The following is a 16,852-nucleotide window of genomic DNA, read 5'->3' as shown; positions in this document are numbered from 1 at the left end:
GTGTGGGTATTTCTTCCTGGACAGCTTCAATAACCAGACCGATCGCCTTATAGCAGCAGGCTACCCTTTACATCTGCTAGTTTCAGTAGCTGGCTGCATGATCAAGAAGTCCCGGCAGCGTATATAACCTGATACTTCAAACAATAAGCGCAGAACTGTAGTGGTAATGCCCTACCTCTACACAGTCAGACATCGTCTAAAAAATGTCGCACAGCGCGCCGGTGTGGATGTCGTCTTCACTGCTCGCAACAAGTTTTCCGCCCTCTGTTCCAAAGTGAATAACCCGCAGGAACCCCGAGGGTGCAGAGTGACACAGCTCTGACCGGTATGTCCCCTGTGATTCAGGAATAATTTACTCTGTGCCAGTGCCATGTGGGAAGAGGTGCATCGGTCAAACGGGAAGGTGTATCAATATCCGACTCCAAGAGCATCAAAACAATGTTAAAAGTATAGCCGTATCCGGCTCCGGGCTAAGCACTGTAAGTGTGCGAAATTGGAGAAAACTCCCCTGAAGGAATCTGCACCCCCGACTTTAATCGTAGCACCACTATTGGGACTGGACGAGATAGGTTGACGAGGTAAATCGTCGAAGCCCTCAAAATCAATTATACCGGTCAACAATGCGTCAGTACTCCAACCCCCTGCTTGTCAAAAAAAGAGCTGGATTTTCTGGGTGACTTGACAAACCCCTAAGGTTTCTTGTGTGCCACACACAGCTGAATAATTCACGGATCCCTCGTTGGTACTGCTTTTATCGTGCTTTGGCTTCCATCCTCCCCCCTTTTTGGCATGTTTTTAAAGCTTTTACCATCTTCATGTTTTTATATTTTTTATGTTTTCACCTGTATATATCTCATTTGTATCCTCCATAGTTTTTACCATTCCCCGCCCTTTTGGGTACTTTTTTTTGGTTTTTTAATGTTACGTACATGACCACCGTTCCGCGGCCCTTTACACTGCCTTTTTACCGCTTATAACTTTCTTTTGTTCCCTGTTCTGTTTTTTTTTTGCCATCTTGGGACGCGACCGCACTGATTGCCAGTTATCGCTCGAGCAGCTTTGTTACCCTCCCTGTCAGGTTTTCTATTTATGCGTTTTTACACCAGAATAAAATTTCAGTTGTGAGTCAGCGCTCGTGTGTGTGTCGTTACTTCGTGTGACCGTGTTTATTCGCACTGGTTCTCCTTTTTAAACGTTTATTTGGTCTTCTACGCTTGAGCCCATGCGGCGTGATAACCGTTCGAGGCCTGTTTGTGCAGGGGGACTGGGCCTAGAGCACCTGTATGTGAGACACCTGGTTGCCCGTTTCTTCAATTTTCGTGATTGTTCCCATCCGATTATTACAGCATTCTGGCAGGTTAACGTCGTGACTCTACTTCCGAGCTCAGTAGTTTCTTCCAATTTTACTGAAAGCCCCTGTTTACTACGCTTCATGCAGGAAGTTTCTGCCTTCGTGCGGATTTTGAGAGTTCGGTCTTGGAAAGAGCATTTATATTCTTTTCCATCCAAAATCTATGCAGGGATTTGATAACGACGCTCTTCACGCCCCCACTATATCATTCTGTCTACTCTGGGCTCACCAAAACATTTTTCTATGAATTACACACCGAGACTTTACCTGTCAACACATGGCTCGATAGGAAAAAAATTTTCTTTGTTCTGCAAACTGGTGTAATGTGCCTGAAACAATCGAATATTGTTTTATAGACTGCAATGACACGATTCTGTTTAGGGATGTGCTCCAGAGGACACTACAGAAATATTTTCCCCCAATTCCTACAGTGTACGCTACCTTGTTCTTTCCCAACCTGACTTGAATCCCTATGATATGATTCTTCTGATTGGATTTCATAGCCTTTGGGAAACGCGCATGCAAGACTGCAACATTGCACCTGTTGTTCAGCCCAGAATTCTCTGCCGCGACAGTTCGACATTTGAAGGTGAATAAAGGCACGTCTCGCGAATGCATAGTTCATAAAAACATATCTTCAAGGCACATATTAAGGTGTACATGAGTAATTATGCATATTAATTACAGAGTCGCAATTAATCGCGTACCCAATTTCCTCCGTTTCTGGTAAATTTCCTCCGCGCTTGCCATGTTGTAGAAGCGCCATCATGCGACAATCACTGAAAGCCCCCTCTCGCAATGTACGGCGCTGCTCCAGGAGATGTCGCAGGTGGCGGACCGCGCACAGTGTCCGCACCGCGTGAAAAAGAGGCGAAACAGGCTGAGCAGGTGGCCGAGACGCCCGAAGAGCGAGAGGAACATCTCGCGAAGAGACGCCGCCTAGCTGCTGAACGACAACGACGGCCTGTCGCTACCGGAATGCCAAAAGACGAAACAGCTTTCGCTACGTATATTCTGGCCTAGCTGACCTATGCCACAACCATTTTTTTCTTCATATTCGTTTTCTAATCTCATTCGGAAATTTCACTATCCTGACACCACTAGTTTTTTCGTTACTCCGGGACACTCCTGCCATCTATTGACTTATCGCTTAGTTTTACATTCCTCTTCAATATGAACTGCTTTATCTCTGCAATGATATATCCTGGCACTATTCCCAAACCTCCTGGCATGCATACCTACCGCAAGGCACTTTCACAGTAGAGACGAGAACATGGCTCGGCCGAGCCATTGCTTCTGTGTGGGCTTATATATGGCAATAACCACGTGTATTTGCTACCGTGAACAGGCAGGATTGGTTACCGGGCTCACGACGGTCTCTAAGCTCCAGTCACCTTTCTAACGCCACTTCGCCTGTACAGAGATTGGCCTCCTCCCCGGTCCCGTCCCCTTTTCGCATTCAGCGGAGCCCATTTTACCGGAGGATCACACTGAATTTCTTGACTGGCTGCTCCAATTTTGCATCGCAAGCTTGCATTTCACGTTCCCGAAAAAGTACCTATGCTTTTTTAACAGCTGCTTTGAAGGCTTCTTCCTTTTACATATCGAAGTTTCGTTGGCTTTTACAAAAAGTGCACTATCATTTCTTGCTTGGCTTTCATGCCTCCGCTTTTCTATAATTTTCGATTGTGTGTTTACTGGAGCAAACCTTGGCCCGTGTATGTAGCCTTCCTCTTGGTTTGAAATATTCAAATTGAGAACACTGACAAGTTCCACGTGGTTTCAAGAGAGATATAACAACAGGTAGTTGTTGCATCAACTTTTGGCGGTAGTTTGGCGGCTTTCTTCTGTGTATGAAAAGTAAATGTTTAGACAGCAAGATATATTTAGAACATTAAACAAAGATAGCTGTTTTGTATCTCCAGAACGGTCAAACACAGTTCCTTGTGTAACGCTGCATAAATTTTCAAGTCTAAAGTTTTCAACGAATATTTCTGCATTTTCTTTAACCTATAGTGGTAAAGAGAAGAACCGCAAGTTCTACTATGTATAGATATTAGAGCCGTCGCTTCCCTGTTTGCGGCTTTTATTGTGTAACAGATGCCATCAGCAGAAGCCAAGCGTCTGGTGCACAGAGAAAATAAATGACCTATTTTTTTTTGCACATCTTTCCAGGCTGCCGACTACAGCAACCGTAGGGGCCATCAATTTCCACTCACCGATTCGCGACTTAACTTCCTTGAGCCATGATTTGCAATTCAGGACTATCGTACATCTCTTCAAGTTAACAAAATCTATATCCGGTACTTTTCTACTACCAACAAATGTTTCGCTTGAAATGCTTGAAAATGGACGTCCTAGGAAGAAGAACGTAACTTTTTATATGAACAAGAAACCTTTGAGAGGAAAATGGAGCGCGATTTTTAGAACAACAAGCTTGAAGAGTCAAGTGCGTACCACCGGCAAGGAGGTAAGGTGCTAAGTGTTCCCAGAGTGAGCTCTTTAAAACACTTTGCTTTTAAGTTCCCCAGATGTTCGCGAACACAATAGAGCGCAAATGAAAAGCATTCACTTTAATTTCTTCCGCAGACATTATATATTGCATCGGTTTAAACGCACTATACTAATATGAAAAGCTCTGACTAAGGTGTTTTAAGCTCGAATGATTCATACTGATGCACAGGCGCTAGCAGCTTGATCGGCGCCGCTCCGCCTTGGCTCGCGGAACACGTCAGGGAGAATTACGTAATTGACACCTCGTACTCGGCCTCTTCGCGTCGTCCATGTCGCGATCCGTTTAGCTTAGAGGGACGCAGTCTCCGTCTCCCTCGGATTCAGCGCTCACGCCTCAAATCTCGGCTGCTGATTCGGCGTGTGATTCGTACAAATGGAGGCTGTGCTCGACATTCGGCGCATTACTTGAGAGCACGTGAAGCATCTGCACGTCGTATCGACATTCTATATTGAAGCAATTGACGAGTTCGAGGCCGTTTTGAAAGCGTTCTAAGCACTCCACCCGCCCCCCCCCCCCCCACCCCCTGCTACTTCAAGGCAACGGTTCTGGCCCGGAAGGCCATCCCCTAGCGCAGCCGCTTGCTGTAGTTGCTCAGCACCGAAGACTTTGGCGACCGCCGGCCATCCTAGCTCCTCCATCGTTTGCGGCAGCTTCTCGATTACCACCCTGAGGACGTCAACAGCCCGCTACTCCACGAACTCTTCTTTCAGCGCCTGCCTCAGAGCATCATGTCGTCCTGGCTGCAGCAGGCGACGTTACATTGAACAAACTCGTGGAGTTGGCTTACCGTGCAGCCGACTACTCCGGTCTGAGGTCTGTTGCTTGAAGCGCGTCCGACCTTGTTGCAGTATCGTCGAGGGGTGGTAAAGCCTCGAAGCTGAGGCTGGCCAACTCGCGGAAACCTTTGTAGCGCTGAGAGCGTAAATGCCTCACCTCTTCCCACGGTATTCTCCCTATCGGTCGCGCCATCAGCCCCAGTTCCACGGTCGCGCCCAGTTCCAGCTATCTATCAAGTCCAAGTCGGGACCGGTTATGCTGGTGCCTCCGCAAGTTAGGAACCGCTGCGTTGCGCTCCGTTTACTCTGTAGGGGATCCAGTCTCCGTCTCGCGAGAATGACAATGGTTAAATAGAAGCGTTAGTATTCTTTGGTAAGCGTAGTTTTATTGGAAACGTTTTTGCCAGAAATGTAAATGCACAAGTGACCATACCATTTTTCCACAACAGCACTGCAAATAACCTACGCTGCTTTAGAAAGTTAAGAAATCTGCGGCAGGTACTTTTGTTCATAATGCTGCCGTCCAAAAAAAAAAATTGAATTCTGGCTTGTCTCGGACGCTGTTCCTCGTAGACGGTAAGCTCCACGGAGAAATATATGATTTTATTTATTTAGCTAGAACCAAGTGTATGCGTTACCATTGCTTACAAATTAAATTACGGAGAGACCGCGTATAAGCTGATTCATGTGAAGGAAGAAATTTTTGAGCGAAAACAGCTAAAGCCACCTCTTCAAAAATAAATGCAGTAGCAGAAACCTTTCACCCAGAACTCATTATTGAGCGACTTTAATGGTTGGTTAACTTTTTTCAGTTGCAAAATCAGGAGGAGGCTGGTACGCTTAGGAACTGGACCTCGGTGAGTGCGCCATTTATGATCTGTTGCTTATTAGACATTGGCATAGAGCACTTACATTTAAACGCAATGCGGTTCTCGAGCGCTGTAATAATTTACTCCATAACTACAGCACGATGAACAAGACATCATCACCATCAGCCTGAAAACGCCCAATGAAGAGGAAAGTTGTCTCCCATGTCCCACCAATTACCCCTGTCCTCTGACAGCTGCGCACACCGTATCCCCGCCAACTTCTTAACCTCATCCGTCTACCTAATGTTCTGCCGCCACCTCCTACGCTGACCTTTTCTTGGAAACCACTCCGTTACCCATGAAGACCAGCGGTATTCTTTCTTTCGTATTACATGCACTGTCCAGGCCCAGCTCTTCCTCTTGACTCTGAATAGGATGTCACTATTCCGCGTATGTTTTCTCAGCGAGTATGCGCACATCCGGCCTCTGAATGTTACACCTATTATTTTTATTTCCATAACTCGCGGAGTTGTGCTTAACTTAAGCTGAACCCTTTTCGTAAGCGTCTACCGTTCTGCCCCATAGTTGAGTACCGGTTTGATACAGCTCTTGTATACTTTTCTTGTAAGGTATTGGTTAACTGCTTATCTTAAGCTTACATCAGGCACCAAACGCCCTAGTTAACAAACCTGAGCCAGCGTAGGGATGGGTGCATGCAGAAATGCTGCACTACCTACCCTAAGTAGATGTACTGCCTTACCTCCCGCACAACGCTACCAATTATGAACTGCTGTTCCCTTGCGAGACTGTTGAACATTACTTTTGCGTTCTGTACGTTAATTTTAATACCTACCGGTCTCCTCTGCCTGTATAACTCATTGATCATGCGTTCCAGCTGATCTCATGAGTGACCTAGGAAGGCAATGACAACAGCGGACAGCAAATTACTTAGGTGTTCTCCATTAAATCTTAACCCCAACTGCTCCTAATTCAAACCCCGAAACACCGCCTGTAAACAGGCGGTAAAAGCATTGGCGATATCCTGTCTCTCTGTCTGACACCCTTCCTTATTGGAATTTCTTGACTTTATGAGGGACTATGGTAGCTATGCAGCCATTGTAGATATCATCTAGTATTTCCACAGAAGAGTCTGCTACACCATGTTTGCGCAACGCCTGTGTGACTGCTGAGGTTTCCACTGAATCAAATGCTTTCTCGTCATCAGTGAGTGCTATATTAGTGGTTGGGAATATTCTGGGAATTTCGCTATCACTTGCCTGATAGTGGGAATAACGCCTGCTGTCAATTATCCTTTACGAAAGCCTGCCAGGTAATTTGGTGGATTGAAGTCTACGGTTGTCCTGACTCTATTTGCGATTACCTTAGTAAATAACTTGTCAGCAACAGACAGTAAGCTGGTAGGTCCGTAGTTTATTTAGCCCTTGACGCCTCTTTTCTTATGAATTAAGATGTTTGCATTTCTGCAAGCTCCTGGGACACTCGAGATTATTAAGCCCTGCGTCTACAGGGTGGCTTGTTATTCTAGCAGAATCTCTCGCCCCCCCCCCCCCCACCCCCGTCCTTCAAGAGACCTGCTGTTGCCTGATCCTCACCAGCTGCTTTCTTCATTTGCAGAGGCTTTCTTTACTTACTCTCTCTTTACTAGCGGGATATCTTATTGCTAGGGCCCGGAAATTTAGGCACTAAGAAACTCCGAAATAGGCAGGCATCGAGGCTCTAAAAAGTATATAAATAGGCGCTATAAAGCAAAAATAAGCACTTTGAATAATACTCTTTGTTTATTAGTAGAAGATTTTTCAGTCAAGCACGGAGCGTACGCAGTCCTCAACTGAAGCAATAAAGCACATTCTCAGGTTTTCGAACTTGAAGCCCCTTCGGTTTTCGCTAAACAGAGCTTTGTAGTTTGAAAAGCTTCTTTCGACGTTACATGAAGTTAATAGCGCGAACCTAAAACCTGAGAGTTAATAGTGGCTCAAGACTTCGGTAATGTGGCCGTATCGTCTCCGCGTCGAAAGACTGATTTTGGACATTGTTTACAGGCCTCTATTTTTTTTTCTACCAATTGTTGTATCTTTGTAGATGCAGTAGCACTCTTTCCTTCCAGTACCTGAAGTGCTGCTAGTACTTCCGCGACTGCCGTCAATGATTCATCTATTGAGAATCCCGCCATTTCCAACTTTGTCATCCAGCCGTCAGTGTTGAGAAGTTTGCACTATGTATATCCGGTCTCTTTCCAAACTCGCCTCTTACTACACTTCGAGAAAAACACTTCGCTCAAGTTACACTTCGATAAAGACGTTTGGCGAAACCAGCGCATTTTGTGCTTGCATCGGCGCGCGCCTTTCACCATACTTAGACAGATGTCTCAAAATTTAAAAATGGCACCGAGGACCGAAATACCGGATTTAGGCATGTATAGGCAAAATGTACGGTTAAATAGCCAGTATTTCCTTAAAAATGACAAAAAGCAGGCAGATACAAAAATCCTCCGTTTAGGCATTTATATGCTTGTTGAGGCAAATGCCTGAAGTTCCGGGCACTACTTATTGCTGTACGCTAATGCCTCTCTCATTAACGTTCTGAGTGCATTGGTTGCTATATAGATTGGTCCAGAGCTCTTCGGCTACTCAATCTTATCCATATTGCTATGACATTGCCGTCTTTGTCTCTTAGCGCATACATGTGGTTCTTGCCTATGCCTAGTTTCTTCTTGCCTGCTTTTAGGCTACCTCCGTTCTTAAGAGGTTGCTCGATTTTCTCCATATTAAACTTTTTTACATCAACTACCTTGCGCTTATTTACTAACTTTTATAGCTCTGCCAACTCTGTTCTCTCCCTAGAATCAGACGCGTTCAAGCTGTCGTGTTTCTGAATGAGATTTTTCGTGTTCGGAGATAGCATGCCGTATCCTGTCGAACCACGCACTGCCTACTTCTACTGCGCACTCCATAAATAGCTATGAGATTATTGTTCAAAGTGGGAATATTAAGGTCGTCTTCCTCAGTTACAGCCAAATACCTGTTCTGCTGCGATATCTGGAATTCCTGTACTTCGATCTCGTACTTATACTAAGGGCTGGGCATGTACCCTGTTATCGTCTATTAGTGGAAAGACGAGGCTAGAGGTGGTATTCCTCATTCATCAGGATATATCTGGCAACATCGAGGAGTTGTATAGTATTAACGAAAGGGTGACAGGTATTATATTTATGCTTAATAAGAGATACAAGGTCAAGGTGCTGCAGGCCTTCGCGCCTACATCCAGCCATGATGACCTTATAGTTGAGAGCTTCTAATGAGGACGTGGAATCGGCAATGAACAAAATGAAATTGCAGTACACTGTACAAATGAGAGCATATAGTGCAAAAGTAGGGAAGTGTCAGGCCGGAGGCCAGGTTGTATGCGATTGTGGCTTAGACTGCAGGAACAGGAGGGAGGGATAGTAGAGTTCATAGAGCGAAATATTTTACGGATAGTGAATACGTTCTTCTGTAAACGAAAGAACAGGAAGTGGACTTGGAAGAGCCCCAATGGCGAGAGTAAAAGTGAAACAGACTTCCTACTACGCACTCACCCTGTTTTCATGCAGGATGTGGAGATCTTCGGAAAAGTGAGTGTAGCGATCACAGAATGGTAAAGCATCGAATTAGGTCACACCTGAGGAGGAACCAGGAGGAATTAGTGAAACAGAATCCCGTTAACAAGTTAGCGGTAAGAAGGATAGTACAAGGACACGGCAGAGAAGAACACTACATGCGTGGGCACAAAAGAGCGTTGTGCTGTGTACCTGCGGGTTCGTTTATTTTATGTGCCGTGCCTCGCGCTGTAATTACGGCGTAACGCCACCAACTCGCTCAACAGCTTAGCTTGCAATATATAAAAGGAAGCGCTCCTTGTAGGTAGTTGGTCTTTGCGTTATCATGCACAGAAACGCTGATCTCAATCAGTGAATGATACTTTACTTGCAACCTTTGTGTATTCGCGCGTGAAGAATTAAGCTGCTAAAATGCACTGCTGAGTGGTTAGAGAAAGAGTACTGGATTTTCAACATGCGACAGCACTTTGTGGTGTCTTTCTATCCGTCCGCATCCATATTTGTGACCTCTGATCAGGTCAATGTTGCGGAATCGACTAGGCAGCGGTTTGACTTGACCGTGTCCTCAGGACATGAACAGCCATTTTTACTAACAATACAGAGTGGCGTTCCTCTGGTTCAACATCTCTTGAAAATCTGTTGAGCTAGATTAATGTAAACGGCAATAGTTTGTTAATAAACGTAAAATTTTCATAAAACAAAAATTTACCAAGAAATAATTCCGCTAAAAATAAAAATAAATTTTCGTCATTTTTTGATCTGATTAGGATATTCACTTGGTAGCAGTGCAAAAAATTTACAAAATATATGGGTCTTCAAACACTCATTTGAAAATTCCATGACAGCAAGACTAGTGACACGGTTTTAGAAGTACATGAGGGAATACTACGACGTTTAGAATTACTATCAGCAAAAGTCAAAAAGCAGATCGGCATTGCGCTATTGAGCTATAGCGCAATGCTATATAAAGTATATAAGCCTAGCCTGAGCAACTGCAGTAAAAGTCAGCATCACGAAGCAAAAGCTATTGCAGAATTTTGTAATCAGGGAGTGCAAAATATAGATCCCTTTTTTTCATCAAGAAAGCATTATAAAAATATAAAGAAACGTAGCTAAACAAAAGTACGTGAACAATTCTCCAATCCTATAGCTGTCCTATTTTTTTGCACGTCTACTATAATATCCGTGAAAAAATATTCTGTGTTTAGTGCCTAACTGCATGGTACATCTGCTGAAAGCGTCCATCAATGGTTCACTCCAAAGTGCTGCGATACCAGAAAATTCAGACAGTTCCGTGTAATTTTCCAATTATCGTTGATAAACACAAAACCTCGCATTGAAAGACGTTCGATTACCCTTTGTAAGAATACTTCTGGTGTCGACTGCGAATTTGCTGCTAAAATACGCCTCGGATTCGATTCGCGTGCGAAGGAGAGTTGTGCTTTGGATTCACTGCCGCGAATTTTTCGGACCTTCTGCGTAATTGTTTTTGTGCTATATTTCACTTCACTTAATTTTTTTTGCAAAACTGTATTAGTTTTGCTTTTTTTGCACACGCCGTGCACCTTTCTCTTTGATATATGCAGAGGTTTTTATTCTGAAAGTTATTTAATTACAGTCAATGCCTCGGTCTTTTTTCTGCGTTTCACATATAATTGAGTTATGTTACAACCTGGGAAGTGATTAGTTAGCTAAACCACATCAAGTGGATTGAAGTGTTCTTAGCCAATGGTAGAAAAATATCATTTCATCGAGCATTGTTCTGCCTGAGACAACTTCAAATTAGCGCCTTAGCTACAGGTAGGTATTTCTGAGCCAAACGAGCTCTCATTGAAAAACACCAGGAGGAAAAAAGCTCCGCCTCAAGCGTATGACGCAATGACGTTACTAGGTTAATACGCATATGTGAGAATTGGTAATTCTCGAATTTATATTCATATATCCCGGGGAATCGCCATACCACTGCCGGCGCAGTGGTGCAGCGGTGCAGCGGTTAAGCGACACGCCACTGCCCTGCGATTTCAGGTGCTGCCATCCATGGTGCTTCTGAGACAGGTTGCTCTTCCCGAGCAATCTCTCGGGACGAATCATTCGTTTAACTGTGACCAGTCACGGTGCTCAATTCGCTCAGAATCTCGTCAGCAGGTCATGATGGAGCCATAAGGCCACGGGATCTAGGGGGCCCACCTAGGATGATGGAGCGGCAGGTTGTGCCGGTCGCTACGGCTGCGAGGCTTGAAACGGTCCACGCCGCCGATGCCGGATAATTTTTTCGACATGTGGTTACGAACGGTCTTGCTTCCATATAATACTGCAAGGCCCTGCTTATTAAAGCGAAAAATTTAATCAAAAGCTATCCCCACGGCTGCGTTCTCCCGATGCAGCCTGAATTTGAGAGCAGGTCGTTCATCTGTAATCGCACGTTTTGTGGAAGTGGTTGCGCCAACATCCCGGGCACTACCAATGTGATAGGTAAATCGAATTGTTATCTATTCAGGGCGTATGCTATGCTAGAGTGAATATCGACATGTTCGCCTTGACCGCACAGAATAGGGGCTTAGAGCTCCGTTTCACTTTAGGTATGGCTGGAGTCTGCTGTTTCAGTCACTCCTCACGCTGGCCAACACACCTACACTTGGTTGCTCACTGCAGCTTCTCCGGCCGTCGCGCGTCTTCCATGCAGAAGGACCTGCGCGTGACCAGCGTTTTGAGCCGCAAAGTAGTTGTAGTGGTCACGGGTGAGTCAGGTGCGCGCATCCTAGGCACGCAGTCTGGATGGAACACCGCCGCCGACAACCTTGTTTTTAACAACTTATCCCCGCGTGGCATTCAAAGGAACCGCAAAGAGACGAAGTGGCCACGACAATTTATGAACATCAGTGTCAGTGAGGCAGCCGCATGCTTACAGTGCCCTGAAGACAATCTGGTTTAGGTCCTTACAAAAGGTATTCACTAAAAAACAGCGCTATAGGAGACAGCGGTCGAGATCGCGGCTCTCCGCCCATAATTAGTAAGCGGCAGTTAAGCTTGGTTTGAAGTTGTACCCGACGCAAGCTGGGTGGGTGACTTCTCTGCGCTCCCAGGTATCTGTCGGTATCAGCGCTTATACTAATCTCACTTGTGAAGCTGCTTCCCAGTGCCATCTGAAGATCTTTTTGCGGCATGCTGCGGGACTGGGTGTAAGGGTAATATGATTGGTTTAGTTTGGTTTATAGGGTCCCAAAGCGACTGAGGCTATGAGAGACGCCGTAGTGGAGGGCTCCGGAAACTTCGACTGCCTAGAGTTCTTTAACGTGCACTGACATCGCACAGTACACGGGCCTCGAATTTCTCCTCCAAAGAAATTCAACCGCCGCGGCCGGGATCGAACCCGCGTCTTTCGGGCCAGCAGCCGAGCACCATAGCCACTGAGCCACCGCGGCGGCGTAAGGGTAATATGATCTTATGATTTGCACCCTTTATAAAAATTCTCAAATGTAAGACATGTATGTGAGATTCAATGTCCCAAATAAGCAGATGGGCTGTTCGGGAAGAGTTGTGGACTGTCCCCTGTTAACTTAGAGCATCTTCCATTCTTTCATGCGCACTCCGATATGGTACAAGTGGCGTTTAGCATCTCTGTTCTAATAAAAGTCAGCCGCCAAAACGTATATGCGCATTCCAAAGTTTTATAACACTCCCTGGCCTCTCATTTGTGGCTTCTGATGTTGTTCAGCGAATGGTTATGGCCTCGCTGCTTGGTTTCGGCATCTACCACTCCGAAGAGCATGTGTTCGCAGTTGAGGCCTGCATAAAAGAGGTTTATTTTAGGTGAAGTCAAAAGCCGCTTGTTTTCATCGGATCGGTGTCAGCGCGGAAGACATTTCATTAACCTGCAAGCACTTCTGGCATTCGTGAGGTCGGCCTTCTAGAGATGTACTTATGTGCTGTGGTACCACAATGTACTCGTAGATCACCTTATACCTCTTATGTTGGCCATTGTCGGCTACATATCACGCGAAAGTCTTAGCACCTATAGTGCTGCCAGTTTAGTCCGATGTACTCAAAACAGGGGAATATTGCGCCATGATTTACTCTCCCCGTTACTTTTCTAAATGTACAGTTAGCACTGCCCACTATCTCTGTCAAGTATGTAGACCAGCGCTGCACGGCGCATTTCCGCAGATAGCGAAGCATAGCTTGTCCCTGATCTGACGGGCCACCGAGTTTTTGGCACTGATCTGTGCGTACCCGGAGTGTGGTTCGCCGGAAGAAAAACATAGGCACTTCGTTACGTCTGATCAAGCACGGATAACTTTCAGCTTGCGTAAGCATCTGCGACCTCAGTCCGGAAGGATTTAGTGTGTCTCCAATTCGATCAGACAATAAGGCTCTAAGATGGATTGCTGCCGTATCACGTTCCAACCGAAAGGGCTTCTTTAGCCACATATTTGCGCTGTGTTTCACTCTACTTAGAGACTTGCAGGCTGTCTCGAAAGCAATTTTACGCTGTCGCCCGAGTTCCACGATTCGCACCTTTCGCCAGCAGTGCGCTGACAGAGCCTGAAAACTCAGTGCATAAGGTGTGTAATTACCGTGCGGTAAATTGCCTGAGCCGATTCAGTTCGCAGATACAATTTAGTGTCTGTAGTTGACGCCAGCACATTACAATGAGCTCTAAAGAACTCACGCGCATTTCAACCCAATCCCACGCTGACTTGCATAGCAATCAGTAGCACACGCCTTTGCACGGATGATGAGACATATATCGTCTTATGCATCCGCAGTTACCACAACTGCATTTACCGCATTTTCCTCGCGCATCCGTATTACCGCATTTTCATTAAGCCGCACATGCAAATGACCCAGTACATATGTCTGTGCTATTTCGGTGACCATCCAAAAACAAGAGTGACAAAGAAAGTAGAGGATAAAAGCAATTTGGATTGAACTCAGGATATTCTTAACGAAGTTAGGGTGAATACAGTTCTGGAATCTTTACACCTAATCTTTCAATTCTGTATGGGCAGCTCTATTTCACTGCTCCCCAGTCGAACTGAGGCCGCGGCTGCAGGCATTGAAACCACGCACTCAAGTTCCGCAGCTACAGTCCACTGTCACTTCTCCGGCAATGAGTGTTGAGCTCCCATCATTTTTTACTAGGTGCACGCGAGGAAAATGAGACAACCTTTTTTACTTTGTGAGCAATGTAAAGAGGGAAAACGAGAGCTGAGGATCAAGTTACTAGAGATCTGTTGTTGGACACTGTGGCCATAGTGCTAGTAAAACGTTCCACTCTGAATACACACTGTGTGACAGCCATGAGTGCGCCATGAAGAAAAATGAATGCTAACTTTACCTTCTCCCTGAAAAGGGGATGTGCGTGACTTCGAAGTTGTAGGACAGCAATTAGTGCTTTAGCAAGGCATTAGCATATCGTCAGATTAAATATGACATTGCATACTGTAATTCAGTCGAGAAAGAACAAGTATGATGAATTTGCTGAAAGAAGCAGCCGACAACGCGGGAGAAAGAATTCAAACTATAAAAACAAAAGTGACGGTCAACAACTGTGAGCTGTTCTGCCTTGAGCCTCATTGGTTTAGCATTACTGCCAGGTCGAGGTATTGTTTACAGAAGTGAGAATGTTTCATGTTTATTTAGCGATATAATAGCGCAGAGTAGGAAAGGACACACGAAGAAGACACGAACAACACGAGCGCTAACTTCCAACAAAATTTTTATTTCACACATGCAACATATTTAACACCAAAACCACGTCATCACCTGTGCTATCAGTAACGTTGCCTGAGAAATAATAGCTCTTTATCCGATTATTTCTCAGACAACGTTACTGATAGCACAGGTGATGACGTGGTTTTGGTGTTAAATATGTTGCATGTGTGAAATAAAAATTTTGTTGGAAGTTAGCGCTCGTGTTGTTCGTGTCTTCTTCGTGTGTCCTGTCCTACTCTGCGCTATTATATCGCTATGATCATGCACCAACAAGCCCAAAAAGCTACTCTTTTGATGTTTATTTAGCACTCCTATGCATTCAGTGACTTAAAAATACGATAGTGGGTTTCTGTGCTCAGTCACCAGCCGTCAGGGATAAGCGACGCTTTAGTATATAGCTCGTAAAGCTGAACGCTCAAGATGTGACGCATTCCGGTCAACCAGGCGATCATCCCTTTAAAGTTAGACGTTTCACGTGCAGGACATTTATCTATGCGCATTCATTCTTACCACGCACAATATCTGACTGGAACACTCTGCCTTCACATATCGCAACCACCACTGATCCTGATAAATATTTTAAACTTATATCTTCAATAACTACTGCTTAACTCTTCGCATACATTGTTATTTTATTTGTTCATGGCTTCCTTTTTTGCAGGGTTTGTTACTAAAAAGATTCATTGTATTAGTGTTCTGTTTATATAATTTTAATAATGCAGTAATCATCGTTCTTTGCCGCGCTGCCATTCTTTTGATTCTTTTGCTTACTTATATGTCATGCAAAGTGTCTTATTTGTGCTTTTGTTGTTTGTTTTATATTTGTGGTTTTTTTTATTCTGTTCAATTGCCTGTGGCCCCCCCCCCCCCCTATGTAATACCCTCTCGAGGGCCTTTAGGGGTATTCTGTATAAATAAATAAATAAATATACACTTAATGGTCGCGCAAGGCCAAAGTTATCTGAATATTTTGCTCCGTTCAGTTCGAATACAACTTATGCGCATACGTGCATTTGCCAATGCATTCGATTTCCTGCTTTTTCTTCTAGCGTACCAACTTCACAGTGAATGTTACGTTCTCTGGCTTCTTTGCGTACGGAACAAAATCAAGTGCCGGAAATGAGACGAAATACCACACTGTGCCGGTTGGAAATCTCAGCGATACATCCAAAGGACTCTTGAAAAAAGGTGACAACTTGACGTTCACCATTGAAGGATTATACGCGCGTTTTATTGTTTTCCGTGACATGAGTACTTTTAAACAGATTTTAGTTGGATAACAATCGGGTTAGTACTCACTTTATTTGAGAAACATCTATGATTATGTATGTCGTGAATAAACGCCAGCGGCACTAGCTGAAAACTGACGAAGTGAATATTATTTATCTTCACTGAGCGGCATTTCAACCATTTATTTTATATCCTTCATATTTTCAAAGGCTGTCATAAATTGAGAAACCAACCAAGAATTTATTTCATACCTAGCCTGCCTGTTTGCAACAGCAAGCAAAAAAACAACGTTTTAAGAAATGGAGCTCTTTGCTGTTTGATAAGTTGCCCCTGAACACCTAGGAATATTTAGCCTGTTTACTGAACATGCGTAAATCTCTTTTAATTGAGACCCCAGTAGTGCAAGGTGGCGAGCCCATACGGGTCCGACGTGGGCAGTGAGGGTTGCTGGCTGCCTGCAGTAAACCTACGTGGGTCCCCCTTGGGTGCAGTGCTAAACAAAACGCTTGGGCTGCCCACTTCATGCTTGAGTGAGACCCTCCTCGGCAATGCATGGGCTTAAATAGACTGGACAGCATACCTAGGTTCCACCACAGATACATTCAGGCTAAGATGCGGGATTTATAATGGTGAAGTGCTGGTAACCCCAAAGGGGTCTGCCCGTACATTACCGCGAGGGAGCTGCGGCGGTTTTGTGTAGGAAAAGAGCTAGTATTCCCGCCTTCAACCTACATGTGTCCCACGTAGAAAATATAGGGTAAACTTTGGGCTTCACAGTGGCGAAGAGTAGGCAAGCAGTTTGGGCGGTTTGAGCGACACCTGCGACTGTCCCGCATGGGC

At 44.9% G+C, this 16,852-nt stretch overlaps 1 protein-coding gene across 1 annotated transcript in view; it reads left to right on the top strand.

Moving 5' to 3' along the window:
• LOC149370368 (uncharacterized) overlaps nt 1-16,062 on the top strand; it is an 85,424-nt gene extending 69,362 nt beyond the window's left edge. Inside the window, exons 4-6 of the mRNA XM_089577714.1 lie at nt 3,527-3,821; nt 5,455-5,499; nt 15,832-16,062. Of these exons, the coding sequence (XP_089433840.1) occupies nt 3,527-3,821; nt 5,455-5,499; nt 15,832-16,062 (571 nt within the window). The remainder of the gene's footprint in view (nt 1-3,526; nt 3,822-5,454; nt 5,500-15,831) is intronic.
• The last annotated feature ends 790 nt before the right edge of the window (nt 16,063-16,852 follow it).

The sequence above is a fragment of the Amblyomma mixtum genome, chromosome 1 (assembly GCF_055824585.1).
Source record: "Amblyomma mixtum isolate Tamu chromosome 1, ASM5582458v1, whole genome shotgun sequence".
Taxonomy (NCBI): domain Eukaryota; kingdom Metazoa; phylum Arthropoda; class Arachnida; order Ixodida; family Ixodidae; genus Amblyomma; species Amblyomma mixtum.
Note: the sequence above shows the minus strand (reverse complement) of the source record. Positions and strands in the feature narration are given on the sequence as shown.